General features: G+C 41.0%; 3 protein-coding genes across 3 annotated transcripts in view; 2 read left to right on the forward strand and 1 right to left on the reverse strand.

The window, feature by feature from the left end:
• Nucleotides 1–175: 175 nt before the first annotated feature.
• Nucleotides 176–2,857, reverse strand: LOC130182247 (leucine-rich repeat neuronal protein 4). Its single transcript, XM_056397005.1, has 2 exons — nt 2,719–2,857; nt 176–1,965 (listed from the first exon to the last, which is right to left on the reverse strand). Exon 2 carries the CDS (start codon nt 1,955–1,957, stop codon nt 1,274–1,276), a length of 684 nt encoding a protein of 227 aa, XP_056252980.1. The 5' UTR covers nt 1,958–1,965; nt 2,719–2,857; the 3' UTR covers nt 176–1,273.
• A 3,780-nt stretch (nt 2,858–6,637) lies between these two features.
• Nucleotides 6,638–11,148, forward strand: si:ch1073-224n8.1 (zinc finger protein 70). The gene is made up of 2 exons (XM_056398141.1): nt 6,638–7,814; nt 7,963–11,148. Exons 1-2 carry the CDS (start codon nt 7,097–7,099, stop codon nt 8,928–8,930), a joined length of 1,686 nt encoding a protein of 561 aa, XP_056254116.1. The 5' UTR covers nt 6,638–7,096; the 3' UTR covers nt 8,931–11,148.
• Nucleotides 11,149–13,905: 2,757 nt separating this feature from the next.
• The window catches only part of ltbp3 (latent transforming growth factor beta binding protein 3), a 36,813-nt gene continuing 36,387 nt past the window's right edge, over nt 13,906–14,331 (forward strand). The window contains exon 1 of the mRNA XM_056397611.1: nt 13,906–14,004. The gene's annotated coding sequence lies outside the window, so the exon portion shown is untranslated. The remainder of the gene's footprint in view (nt 14,005–14,331) is intronic.

Here is a 14,331-nt window from a genome sequence, read left to right on the forward strand (position 1 = left end):
GAGACAAGCCTCATGAAATACATATCCTCTGAAAGTCTATCGTGTGACAGCTGGAAAAACAGCACTGAACACTTGTGCTCATTCAGTGCGCTGAGACAACTTCCGACAGTGCGACAGATGGAAAAACACACCCATCCAAAACGCTGTGAAATAACTACACAATGTGACACATGGGTGCAGCAGCAACTATGGCTAATTTTTTACTTGGGTTAAACAGTCAGACATTTTTACAAACATGTACAGTAGCTCTAGTTTGAACAGTAAACTTTAGACTTCAGTCTCTTTCTCCAAACTTGAGTTTGAGGAAAATAAAGAGTCAAGCTCTTGACAAGATCAAAGACAACATACCAAATGATCATAAATACAGCACATAACACAGCATATCATCCACTCTTTAATTAAATAGACTACATAACATGAGGAACTCTCACAGAGAGTTTCAAAGAAACTACATAACACCATAATATATATGTTTATATATTAGCCCACTGTATTTTTCTATATACAATATGTTTTGATGTGTCAATAACTGCTACATAACCCTGATTAAATTATTCTAACATGACCACAAATACAACCAGTCCATGTTTATTGTTCCCATCAGCTGTTGCCTCTGGTATTAATCTCCTGTTACTGTCATTGTTCTTTATGCTATTGAAACATGTCTCAGTGTTTTATCAGTTGTGTTTGATTTGTATCAGCGGGTCTGTCTGATTTTGATCCGTTCATTTTTGTCATCTGTTCAAAGAAAAACTCCCTAGAATCATGAGGGAGAAAATCCTGTTTAAAAACTCACTGGAAAAATGAAACTTACACAAAGTTGAAAACAAGACAGTTTTCTCAGCTTATAAAAAGTTGATGTTTTGGAGATACACAGTAAAGCAGTTGCAAGCAGGGGCTACATGCTACCTGATGTTTTACGGCTGTCCACCAAGCAGCTACTTTTTGAAATGCAAAAAGAAAAAAGATTCTAACATTCTTATCTTTTGTCTCATGGGAATGATTTTCAGAAAACATAGATGATGAATCCAATATTTTTCTGCAGCTGGTTTTCAAATCACCACCAAGGGGTTATCAAAAATACACTCTATTTGCCGCAGAGAACATAACCAGCAGGATATATTTATGTCGGATGATGGAACCTGTTTTCTCCTGTGCTTTCAGAAAGCCTCTTTGTGCAGACAAAGCCATAGACATTAAATTTGATTCAAAGTTCATTAACTGCAATAACGCTGAAAAGTTGCTGAGCGTCCAGTCTTGCTCTGTTTTCTGTTCACTGTGCCCCAACTGTGTCATGCATTGAGATGCTGGCCTCCTGTTTCCTTTGCCTCTGGTGCCTCCAGAGCAAGACAGCCAACGAGAGGAGCAACAGGAAGCCCAGAGCTCCCCCTATAAGTCCTGCTGTCAGAGGCAGACTGGTGTCTCTGGGATGATACTCCATACATGACCCATTGCTGGCTCCGATGTCATTCACTGCAACCACACAAACCTTTGCAATGTGCTCTATGTCACCCAGTGTACCGCTCCTTTGCGCCATCCCAAACTTCTGCCACTCTTGCCCCTTTACTGTCACAACATAACCTGTGACATATGAGTTAGGTGCACACCACTTAATTACAACCTGCGACCCATTCCAGGACACTGATCTCAAGCTGGGAGTATCTGGAATCACATCATATAAAGTGGCACCTGGACACAAGCAGCGGGTGGAGGCCGCTAGCACAGCACAGGAGACTTGACCCTCGAGACAGGGATCGTATTTGCATCGTTGATAAATCACTCCATTTGGAGACACTTCATTGGGTGAATTAGGGGTGGGGTCATCAAATTGATCATAATCATCTGTGGGAGATATGGTCCCTGTCACTCCTGATGTTGTAGGCAGGGAAGAGTAACCTCTGATGAAAAGCAGGCAGACGATCACCAGGGGAAAAGGAAGGGTGCTGCTGATAGCCATCGTGCTGTCTGGAGATTAGAGGAAATAAAATTCAGTATGTTGGGAAATCTGTTGGGTTTTTTTGCCAAGGAATGAAAAGTATCCCCTTAGGTTTCCATACAGTATGTGGATTGAATTGTTCCCTGATGCTTAAATCACTGCAGAGGGGAAGACTGTTGATGATATGTTTGTCTTAAATGTGAGCCAAGTTTCAGTTGAAACTAAAAAACCTCCCAAACTCTGTGGCATAAATTGTTTAATTTAAAAAAAGAGCACTGTTTTACTCTTGAGAATGAAAAAAAAATGTTGACACTTAATTACTGGAAAAGTATTATTGTGTGACGTGTTTTACGGTGATTTATAGTCTTGTTTATAGAGCTGCTAGCAATAATCCACATTTGTTAAGATTTGCAGGATCTTCACACTAATTCAGCATTCCAGGCCGTATTGCACAACAGGTCCAAATGCCTACACACCCAAGACGGAGCACAGCCCTGTCAGCTGGATAAAGTTACAGGAAAAGTTACATGTGCGGGTTCCACAAGAATCCCACACAAACATACCTGAAATATGCTCCGTGCTAGACAAGCATATAGAGGTAACAATGAAGTCCATTCAAAAAATTCTTACATAAGTCTGTGCTTAACTGCATGGAGAGCAGAACAGGAGCCCCCACAGAATACTAATGTACCTTGTGCTCCTTCTTTTTTTGCCACAGCTTAACTGCCCTTTATTGTGTAAAGGGTGAAAATGTGTTACAAGAGTAAAAGACATGAGCTTACCTGTTGCTTCCAAAAGTTCGTGAGTTTTATCAAAAATGTGAGGGAGCTCCTTTCACCTCGTCTTTCCTTCCACTTGATCCTTCTCTTTCTCTCTCCCCCTTTATATGTTTTCCCTCTCCCCAACAATCACCTCCTTCTTTCTGCCCTCCCCACTCCCTCCTTAATTCCAGGCCCTTCTGCACAGCTCCACCCTCCTCCTTGCTAAACGGTTTAGCAATGTGAGTAACTGAGTGAGTGTGCATGCTATTAGGAGAATCACTATAGTCTGCTATTAGTTACATCACTGCCGTCTAATGTCTCGTCAAATTAATTCTGGCTGCATTCCGCCGCAATGGGCAGGTTTTTCAGAGCATGTCTCACTTGTTAATGAGCTGTTTTTCCCTTTTAGGGTTAGGGAGGGAGATTGAATAAGATGGGGAATTTTCTGTATAAGGGCTTCAATTCTGTGGAATTTGTCATTCCCGACATATATTTGTGACTACAGACAGCCTATTCCATCCTCTTAGCCGCCAACCTCTCACCTAAATAAAATTCATGACTAAACATCACTTAACACAGCAGTAAAACAGAAAGGACTGAAGCTGTTCCATGGAAGACCGGGAATCAACCTGACTGGACTTGTCCTGGGAATGATTTGAGATGTATGAGATAGTCAAGCTCCTACCTTTCTTCAAAAACTTGAATGAAGTTAGAAAAAAAAAAGGTAAAATAAAAAGAGGTGGTGATTAATTTGAGACACCACCAACATCACAATAAGTAAACTCCACACAGCACTTCCAGAATCTGGGGAACAGAGGAACTGAACAAGATGTTTTGTTTATGTAACAAAACCAACTTTATGGCTTTAAATCCAGCTGTATGCTCACATATCCACTCTGCTTTTGGGCTTAGGCTGCAGAAAAAGTGACCAAAATTACCTCATAGTGTCCTGTACCACATGAATTCATAAAACCAATGAAGTTATCCATCTGATCAAATCTATCTGATTCTATATTCCTGCTACAGTATGCAAATATATAATATATAACATCTTGAATATCTAATTTTTCCCCAAGATATTTTTTATTGGGCCTATATTTATTTCTTAAATCATTATATATATATATATATATATATATATATATATATATATATATATATCAGTTGTTTCTTTCTTTCTTTCTTTCTTGCATTTGCTTCTATCTGTGGGTGAGTGAATATGTTTTGGGTCTAACTACACACAGGAAGGAGTGTGGGTGTATAAGTGTGAAAGAGATGCATATATTTACATCTATGTGTGTAGGTAATGCCATATTTATATGTTGTGTAATATGGGTTGTGTTAATGTATAATCCAAATCTAATACTGAAAAACATGTATCTATTTTTGCCTTATTTCATAGTAATGTGTTTATGATAAAATAGACCTGGTCAGCTCTGGCAGGGTGAGTGAGTAGCCGGTCTATAAAGGGTTTATATCCACAATGAGCCTAAGTGTTTCCAAGAGGAAACTGACACACATATGTGTTTATGACAGGATCAAAGATCGCATGGGTAACAATATGAAATACCAAGAAACAGAGTCACGGAGTAAGAAATATTTCACTACAAATGCCACAGCCCATTCAAGCAGATGGTAACAGTTGAAGGGCTAGTTACATAAGCCCATTATGCACCCCCCCTCTTTGCTATGGACCACGTCACTTTTTCCCCAACCACTGCGGCTGGCTGGGATGGGTCTGTTTTCCTCTTCAAAAACAACGCCACGACGAATCAATTATTTTTATAAATGAAATGGTAGCAGCCCAACTGAATACTACAAGAGCTGTCCTAGCAGGACCAGAGTCTGCAGAATAAATAGCATGTTTGAGTGTTGTTTGTACACAACATATGCTGCAAGGCATGGCAACTTACTGGTTTTTGGCTGAAGAATTCTGCCTATATTTACTTATTTATTTATTTATTTATCCATATTCACAAATGATGTATTTATCTATTTATTTTCACAATTTATTTTCTTATGGTCAAGTAAATTAACAGCTGTGATTTTTTGACAGCCAATGGTAAAACAACGATCACTTCAGGTGTCAGCCTTTGGCCCAATGACCCCCTGAATGAGACAAAGACGATCCATATAAAACCAGCATTAACAAGCCAATGTTTTTCTTTATTTCATTCATTTTTTAAACTTCATTTCATCTTTAAAACTTCCAGCCCACTTCCTGTTAAGAACATGCAGGAATGTGGCAATGCAACGCACGTTATCAATAACAATGTAATAGACTCTACAGGCAGTAGACATAGTCTATTCAGGGTCAGTCATCTCACCTCATCCTTCTGAAACAATCAGTTATAATGTGATAAAGAAAACCATTCATTTAAATTAAATAAGTGCTCATTATTTTAATGTTAGTGAAGAGCTATTACAACGGGAAATAATTAGTCCTAATGTAGGGCTTATTACCTGACCTCAGTATCATTCATTACTAAAGCAGTCTACAGTGCCTCCTAGAGCCGACAACACAATTATAAGCAACACTAGAGAAAAAAAACACATAGCTATTGGGTGTATTAAGCAAAGAGCTAGGTGGTGACTTTTCAGTTACGTAGCTGGGTGTGGATGGTTTTAGGCCTAATTAGTGTCGATGACGGATTGTGCTGCTATGAGCGGGACATCTGCGAAGCATCAGAAAGTTGGTCTGACCCACAGCATCCTGCTTTTACAGCGCAGCCTCCAGCAGGCTGTCAGTGTGGAGTAAACTGCTGTGTCCTCCACCAGATACAGAGTTTGTAGTAAACACCACCAAGAGGTCGATAACCTGCGACTGTAAACCGTAGGCGTGTAGCCTAATTTTAAACTCTAAAGGGCAAACATGAGCTTTTCTCCTCAAATGGCTGCTGCACAACCTGAAAGTTGGGGGAAATTTCACCCCGACTTTTGACTTGTAGGCTGACAAACAATGTTACACTTGTACAGGGACTCACATTCTGGCCTTTTAATAAATAAAGACTTAGAGAATACCAGGAGCGCACAAAATGCCAATAAAAGTCACTACGTTTGCACCAGGGATGCAACAAAAGCCAATACGCTGCAAAACAGGCTTACTGAAAGAGATATTATAAATAATTATACAAATTATTAAAGGCTACAAGACAGGACTGGGCTTTGGAGGGCCAGAGTGTCATTTGACCGTTTTTTGGTTTCATTCATTTGTAAAATCTCTTATTCATTATTGTTTTTATTGTCCAATTATAAACGACTTGTCCACCATAATGGTTTAACAGTATTCTTTAAAGGGAAAAACAGTGACATTTATTTCTCACTCTGAGAGGTCAGCGCAGGTTTACTGGCTCTATATAAATGCCCTTTTGCCTACCATACCGGCCAATGGATAAGAAGTGATTGGACTGACTATCAGAGGAATAAATAAAATTAATAGAAATGAATATTTTACCAACTTGTGCCTGCTGAAGGAAAAAAACATATGTTGAACATATGCACACACAAAAGATGAGGCTTTATTTCAGTATCAGAACTGATCGTTTCAGATGGGAAAGAGAAAAGCTTGGGTGAGTGTGGTGTTTAGAAATCTCATTTTATCTGATATTAGATCAATATAAAAAAGTTTTAATATATAAGACTGAATCGACACAAAAGTGGCTTGGTATGCAGAAGGTAATTTAATGAAAGGAAAGGGGAAGGGCGTTTAGAATTAAAGACACGGGAGTAGGCAGAGATAACTCGTTGAGGTTAGCTTAATAGCTTAGGTTTAGGTTCAGGGACGGAGACAGAAAAGACTTCACTTCCCCTGCATCGACTGCCGAGGCTTGGGATATAATGCCAACCCTTTTGGTGATACTCTGCAGAAGCGATTAAACTCCCTTCAAGTCAACACTCAGGTCAAGCCAAACCTCGCGCAGAGTCGCTGCTCTGCTTGCGTCATTTCAGTGCGACAGGCCTCTGTGTGCAGTACAGTACGGTACAGTCCTGCAGACAGTAGCTAGAAATGGGTGAGTCGCCGCTGAGGGCCGTGGTATCAGAGTTTTTGAACATTAATGTACGGACTTGAGTGACGCAGTTAAAGACGACCAGCGCACTTCTGCAGCAGAACCATAGTGTTTGCAAGAGTGCGTCTTTTGACCGACTGGTGTTGTTAGTTTTAAAGCTAATAGGCTAATGTTAGCGAGCGGAGCCAGGCCCAACGAAGAGTTCACCACGGTGTTTTTGTCAGCGACGCCAGTTAAACTGTTAATGAGGCAGATGTAACTGGTGACACTAATAGCAACACAAACAACAACACCCGTGTAAACAACCCAGGTCGGTAGAAATCTGGTCTGGTGTGAGTAGCACATTAAACGTTAGCATAGCCTGTCAACGCCGTGCTAACTACATTAAAATCATGACTTCCAGGAGGACAGGCTATGCTGGTAGCATGGATTCATCTCCGTCAAATAGCGGCAACAGCTCGGTCCACAGTGGAAATCGTAAACAGAGTATAATCAACATTACCGACCGAACCGGGGCAGAATCCTGTTATGACCGCAAAGCAGACAAGGCTGGATACGGAGCTTCGCAGGGCAACATGACTGTAACATCGCTGAAATCGCGTCTGGCCCCTACCATTCAAACTGCCATGTCCGCTGCAGTGGACACTCTCCTGGGCGAAGTGGTGCTTGTGCTCAATGAGACTCAACAAGAGCTGCTACATAAGGAGCAGGAGAATGAAAGACTCAAAGTGCGGCTTGAAGTGTCAGAGAGGGAGTTGAAGACCCTACAGGAGTGCCTGTGTAGTGCTCAAAAGCTCATAGATCAGCTTCAGATCTCATATTCGGGCCCTCAGACAATTAGTCAGTCAGTTTTTGCCCCATCACTGTCTTCCATGGCTTCACTCACTCCAGGTTTGGACCGGGACCACCAGAACCCCCGAAATGTCAATGGAGCCGGTGTTGACTTGGGTCTTGGTGGATCTGTGGATGAATCGCTTCATGGGTTTGAGCCAAGAGATGACTACAAGATGTGCCAGCTTTCAATCCAACCAGATGGCTCTGTGACTAACCACGCTCTGGACTCCTTTGCATCCAACACATCTCATATGTGCTCCGATTCCAGCAGGCCAGGTAAATACACAATGTGTGCTGGTGTGTTTTCTGTATTTGTGGGTTTCCTTTGCAAAAAAAACTTTGATTGTGAGTCGGAACAAATGAATCAGTCACCCATTGTAAATTGATACATGGATTATCTCTGCATGTTTTGATCTGTCTTTAGATGAGAGGCAGTCTCAAGGACCAGGTGGAGCATCCAGGTTTGAGATTAAAGAGGAGCAGGGACCAGCTTCAGTCTCTGGTCAGCCCAGCAGGAAGGAGTCTGGGCTGCGTAATGACAGCAGAGTCGGGGATGGGGAACGATCGTCCCACAACGTGGGTGACCTTGGGTATGTTCAAGTTGGGGAGGGAGGTTCTCAGCGTTCCTTTACTCACCCCCTGCGTCACCAAAGGCCTGTGCGAGAATGCAGCGGTGCCTTGCAGCAGGGCGGACTTGATGGACAGAAAGTGTTGGCTAGGATTTCTGGAACTGGGAGAGGAGACAGTGTTTCACCGGGCAGAGCAGAGGACTCGGCAGGACCTTCAGCCCCTGACACAGCAGGAGAGCCCTCTGGAGATCGGCCTCACCACTGCCTGGAGTGTGGAAAGACCTTCCGCTTGATCTCCAGCCTGAAGAAGCACATCCGCATCCACACAGGAGAGAAGCCCTACCCGTGTGGAGTCTGTGGCCGCCGCTTCCGTGAGTCAGGTGCTCTTAAAACCCACCTGCGCATACACACAGGTGAGAAACCATATTCTTGCTCTGAGTGTGGAAACTGTTTCCGCCACTTGGACGGTTTACGCAAACACAGGCGCACACACACTGGAGAGAAACCCTACGTGTGTGCCATCTGTGGGAAGCGCTTGAGCCGCCTGCAGCACCTCAAACACCACCAGCTCATCCACACTGGAGAGAGGCCATGCTGCTGCCCCTTCTGCAACCGCAGCTTCAAAGAGCCTGCAGCACTGCGGAAACACATCCGCACACACCGGGAGGAAGGCGGTCACATGGGAATTGGTGCCAGTGATGACACAGACCCAGATGCTATGGATGACATAAACAACCTCCATCCAGCAGCTCCATCCCCTCAGATGAGGTTTGGGGAGTGGGGAGCAGAGGAAGATGACAGCTCAGTTGTGGACTGTGTGTAGGGGATGATTAAAGGAGTAACTGTTGGATGGTTATATTACCATAAAACGTGGAATACGGTGTTTCTGCAGTGTAACATGATGATTAAGGAGTGAAGAATCAGGCTACATATAACTCTAGCCTTTGAGTTTTTTCTATATCTGACATTTTCGTGTTTTCATGTCAGCAGCATGTTCCCCCCCCCCCCCCCCCCAGACATCCATCAAGCAGCAACAGCAGTGTACAGGTTGTTCTTGGCACAGGGAGTTGCTGGCTTGCAACTTCCCTGCAATAATTTGGGAAATTGACAGCAGAAGTGGACAAGATCTGTTTTCCCACTTAAAAAATGTAAGTGCCTTGAACACTCACTCAGCAATCACCTGAGTCACTGCTGTTGCTGCTGCTGTTTAAGATTGTACCCACCTTAATATTAGTCAGGACAAACTGTTAGGATTCTAGTCATGAGTTCCTAAAGGCTTTTTTTGCAACACACTGAGCTGCTCAAATACCGTAAACAGAATTAGATGCATAGTACTGGTTCATGCTTCATGTTTAGGACAAACCATGTACATTGTGTAGCTGGATGTTTTTGACTAAACCAAATATCACTTTATAATGGTTCAATTCTTTGAGCTTGATAAAGTGTTCATGTTTGGGTCTATACAGTTGGTGCTTTTACACATTATATATTAACCTAATAGAATCTATAACAGAAACTGACCAACACCATTATGTGGGCATTCCCATTTCACTCAGTTTGTCAGAAAATTGAAACATGATAACAGGCACCTATGATAAGGACATATATAGATATGTCTCCCAGCTCTACCTCAGTACTCATCCTCCTTTTTTAGTTTAGTTGTAGTCATCTGATGTCTTTGACTGATAATTAAGACGATTTAATGAAAAAGTCTGTTAAATTGTTTCTCCCAGTGATTGTGACCCACTGTACGTGGCTGCAGTCACATTTTAAGGACCCAATGCTTATGTAAGACCAAAGCACATGTGTGATTATTGCAATGCCAGAGATGTTGCGATTGTTTTCAAGTAATAATTAATGACTATAGAAATACCATTAAAAAAATCACAAAAATATAATTCTTAGTTGACATAGCGGGTTAGATTTTACTGTATTTATACTGTCAAGGCTGTGTAGCTTGATGAGGCATGAACCAGTTTTACTCTTCCTCTTTAGTCCCTCTCTGCTCTGTCTTATCTCTTCTTTTCACTCTGCAGAGCCCTCATCAGTTACACAATCATAATGTTTTGTCATGCTGAAGTTATCTGTGTCAAGTATATCTAGGTTTGAAGACATCAGTATGAGCATTTTATTTCTTCACCACGACATACAGGGAAGAGAGAGAGGACATGAGCATGCATCCAGAAAACGGCTTAAACGCTGTGTTACTGTTGTCCCATTATCATCTTTCTCTTATGGACCATATCCTAGCATTCCGTTTTTGTTTTTTGTTTTTTCATTCAAGCTGCTGCTGTATGTCTAGAAAACCTTTCCTTTTCTGGACAATTATTCTTACCAGCCAGTTACTAGCAGTTACTCGCAGACAGACTTTGGTGCTTGCATGTGCATATTTGTTCTTCCGCTTGTAACGATGCCCCCTGGGCGTTTCTGTAAATAAGAATGTAGTTTTAGCCATTTTATCCGGTTTAACAAGGGTCAACATTTGTGGAAAAGTTAATGTGCAACAAGGATTTTTTTCATTTTAAACGTAACGTGCTTTGTAACCATCAATATGCTAACATACAATGTAAATACATAAAACCTTATTACATTTCTTCCTGAAGTACTTCCTGCTGTCCTGATTAGACACGACTGATACATCAGGTTTAACAGCAGAGCATTATTCTTCTCAGCCATTTGAGCTATACTGTCGGCTTCTGGTGTCATTTACCCTGTATACTACTATAATGATCTCTATGTACATTTACAAGTGTAAGTCATTTTACAAGGCACTCAAAATGTTAAATATGTGTCTGTATACCCAGAATACAATTTGCCAAGGTAGTCTACCCCAGATAATCATATTTATTGTTTTTTGTATTACATACAGGGGGGCCTTTGCATGTAGGTTTAAACTGAAATGGCATTATTCCTTAACAGGTCAGTGTTAAATGTGAAATTAATTACTTTTTTATGCTTCTGTGTTCAAAATCTATGCCCACACATTGCATTCATTCTGTTACCTACTGTAAATGTTACTATATTAAAGGGCCTTGTTTGTATGTCTTCTCTCTCTGTGGCTGTTTATTCAATACATTACATTGTGTAGAGGTTTCTTTGAAATAATGAGTTTATACACCCAGATGATTATTGCTGACAACATATAATATATAAACTTAAAGTAAAGTAAACATTAAAATAATCTAGCAGTGTGGCAACACGCTCCAAGATCCTAATTTAAGATCACCCCAGCTGTTTATTCCAGCATTATTACTTCACTTCCAGTCAGTACATTTCATTGTATCAGGGCAGGAAAACCACATTAACCCTGGAGGAAAGATTCCACTCCTTCTGAAACTTTGCCAAACAGACTGGAGGTGCTGTGGACACACCCAAAAACAGGCACAAATAACATCTTACTCTTCTCTCAATGCTGAGTAATGACAGCTGTGTTCATACACACAAACTGCTGTTTGAGGCAGCCTTTGATATGATTACAGAAGCTTAACAGGTTACTTTTGTAACTTAACTTTTGTGTCAGTCTTTTGTGTTACTGATTGATTAAATTCTCAGATTTTCTCTCCATTTCCAAAAGGTACATATATTGTACAATTCCATACTGGATCTTCAAGGTTTTATCTTAATTTGCAAGTTCCTCCATAGTGTTGAAGGTCAATTTCTCTGATGTTAAACACAGCACAGGATAAATATCTCTCAGAAAGATCAGACTCATTAAGGTTCAAATCAAGGTAGTTTTACAGCTCAAGGATATGTGTTGGTTTATGAGCATACTGTACTTAATGCACTTGATTCTATGAGACGTCCCTTCACTGCACTGGCCGTATAGTGTGGAATAACGGTTTCTTGTCGGTAGATCATCCTGCTCTTTCCCACAGTGTGTTAACATGAAATACTGTTAAAGGTATGTATAAATCCAAAATCCAAAAAATGCATGTAGAAGATAGTGGTGTCACTGAGATGCAAAGCACCCAAACAGGAAGTGACGTTACATCTCAGGACTTGTATGTATCAGGACCAAACTTGATACATGGTCTTGGGACCGAATTTCTATGAAGCCCGAAGTCACTGGCGTCAATTGCCACCCAGGGGATGCTGCAATAAGTCAGTAGATTTTGACTAATAACCATGGACGTGTTTGCCTTAACAACACAATTCTTGTTCCTTTCTAATAGTTTCAGTGTAATCCAAGTCTAGAATGGATTTTTATCACAAACTGTTTTTTTTTTTTGCTGCTCCTTGGACAACCTTTGTCCAATCTTTACCAAAGTTGGCAAAGATGATCTTGAGACCAAGACTCACAAAACCTATCACATGGATTTTTGATATATGAAGCATTCAACCATAACAGCTAATCAAAATTGGTAAAGGTGCCAAACAAAAAATCAAGTCATATCTCAGCCAGTCTTTAATCAACTGACATGAAACTTGCTCTGAGTGCTTATGACCATGCCCTTGACATAATGATATGTTTCCATGGAAACTATGGCCTTCTGGGCCCCCGCATTGCTGCTTGCAGCTAAATTTGCTGTAATGTTTTTGTTGTTGTTTCAGAAGAACAGGAACTGCAGCAGACATATCTAAAGCTGCTTAATTACATGTTGCTAATCTGATTGGAATTTGATAAATCGCTGTTTCTCTAACTTATACTGGGACTCAGTTCATGCTAGGCCTTGGTTTGGTTTTGACAAAATAGACCACAAATGGGAGTTATAACATCAAGTTGAAGCAAGTGCTGTGGAATCCACTGAAACACAGTATTACACCTGAATGCATCAGTTGAAATTCACAGAGCACCTTCACAGTGCTCACACAAAGTACTACTGCAAAGTTTTTATATGCAGGCTTATTGACATGTTTTCAATGAACTATGAATTTGTATAAATTACTATAGTACAATTTACATTTCATCTTCGAATGAACAGTCAAAGAAAGTAACAGGCTACATTTACTCAAGAACCGTAAGTACAATTCAGAAATACTTTAAACTTCTACTCGACTAAATGTGATAATATTGTACTTTTAACTACACTGCATTTACTTTACGCTTACATTAAGTGGTTACTTTTAAAATTAAGATTTAAAAATACTGGTTGATACAAGATAGTGTGTGTTGTTACTCAATAATTAACAACCTGACAATATGAGAAATTTTTTCAAATAATAATTTTATACCTGTAATAGTTTTATATCCTGGTCAGCGACAACATTAAAATGGTACTTACAAAATGCCTCTGTCATACAGAGGCCACTTTGCCGCATTGAGAGTACTTTTATTTTACTTTGACACAACAGGATTTTAAATAATATAGCAGCAAACAATTATTTTTTATGTAGAGATAAAGTTTCTCTAACTTAAATGTTTCATGGCGTCCTGAGCAGAGAAGTCCCCCTCTGATTATGTTGTAATCCCTTTCTCTGTTCCTTTTCTTTGTTTTGGTATCTGGAGGGCAGCGCGTGCGTGTTAATACATGTAGGCTACCTGTGCATGTTAGTGGATGTGGGTCCCTCTTGTTGGCAATAATATGTTCCTGCATTACCTGCCCCTCCCTGACGGGATGGCAGTCATGGCACAGTGTAGTACGCAGCATTCAGGTGAGAGGCACTTTCCACCTCCTCGACTTAAAAAAACTATTTTTGCCTAAATAGGCTTCTGACAAAGAAAGATATGTCGGAGCACAGGTGGACTGGCCATGGGGATTACCGGCTTAAATCCTGATCAGCCAGTGGACCGTCAAAACATCTATAAAGTTTTTAAAGTTTTGACGGCTCCATCAGTGTCTTTACCTGCTCCAAGTATGTGCTTTCCCAGCCTGACTGTGGAGCCATAACTGGTCTGGCTTTACAGAGATGGAGAGACTATGAGCGGCTAAAAGGCTCCAGCTTGACTTGGAACATGTGTAAGTAACCTGATGGCTACATAATCTTACATGTATGTTTTCATTAGTAACTACAGAGGGCCTGAAAACGCTAGCTAATGTCCTGGTACCCTAATTATGACGTTGCCCAAATGTTGCTATTGCTAGCTGGCTAACTGTCAGCATTGCCATGGAGCATATCACGGCAATGCTAGGGTGGGCTAATGGTTGTGGCTAGTTTGCTTTTTGTTGGCTCTCGTGTACACAGGCTAACTTTATTCAGTAGTGCCTCTGGTGTGTTTAGTGGCCGCTTTCACGGGGCTTCTTAAAACCTTGCTGGCTGACAACGTGAATGGATGGGTGGGGGAG

This window comes from Seriola aureovittata, chromosome 15 (assembly GCF_021018895.1).
Source record: "Seriola aureovittata isolate HTS-2021-v1 ecotype China chromosome 15, ASM2101889v1, whole genome shotgun sequence".
NCBI lineage: Eukaryota > Metazoa > Chordata > Actinopteri > Carangiformes > Carangidae > Seriola > Seriola aureovittata.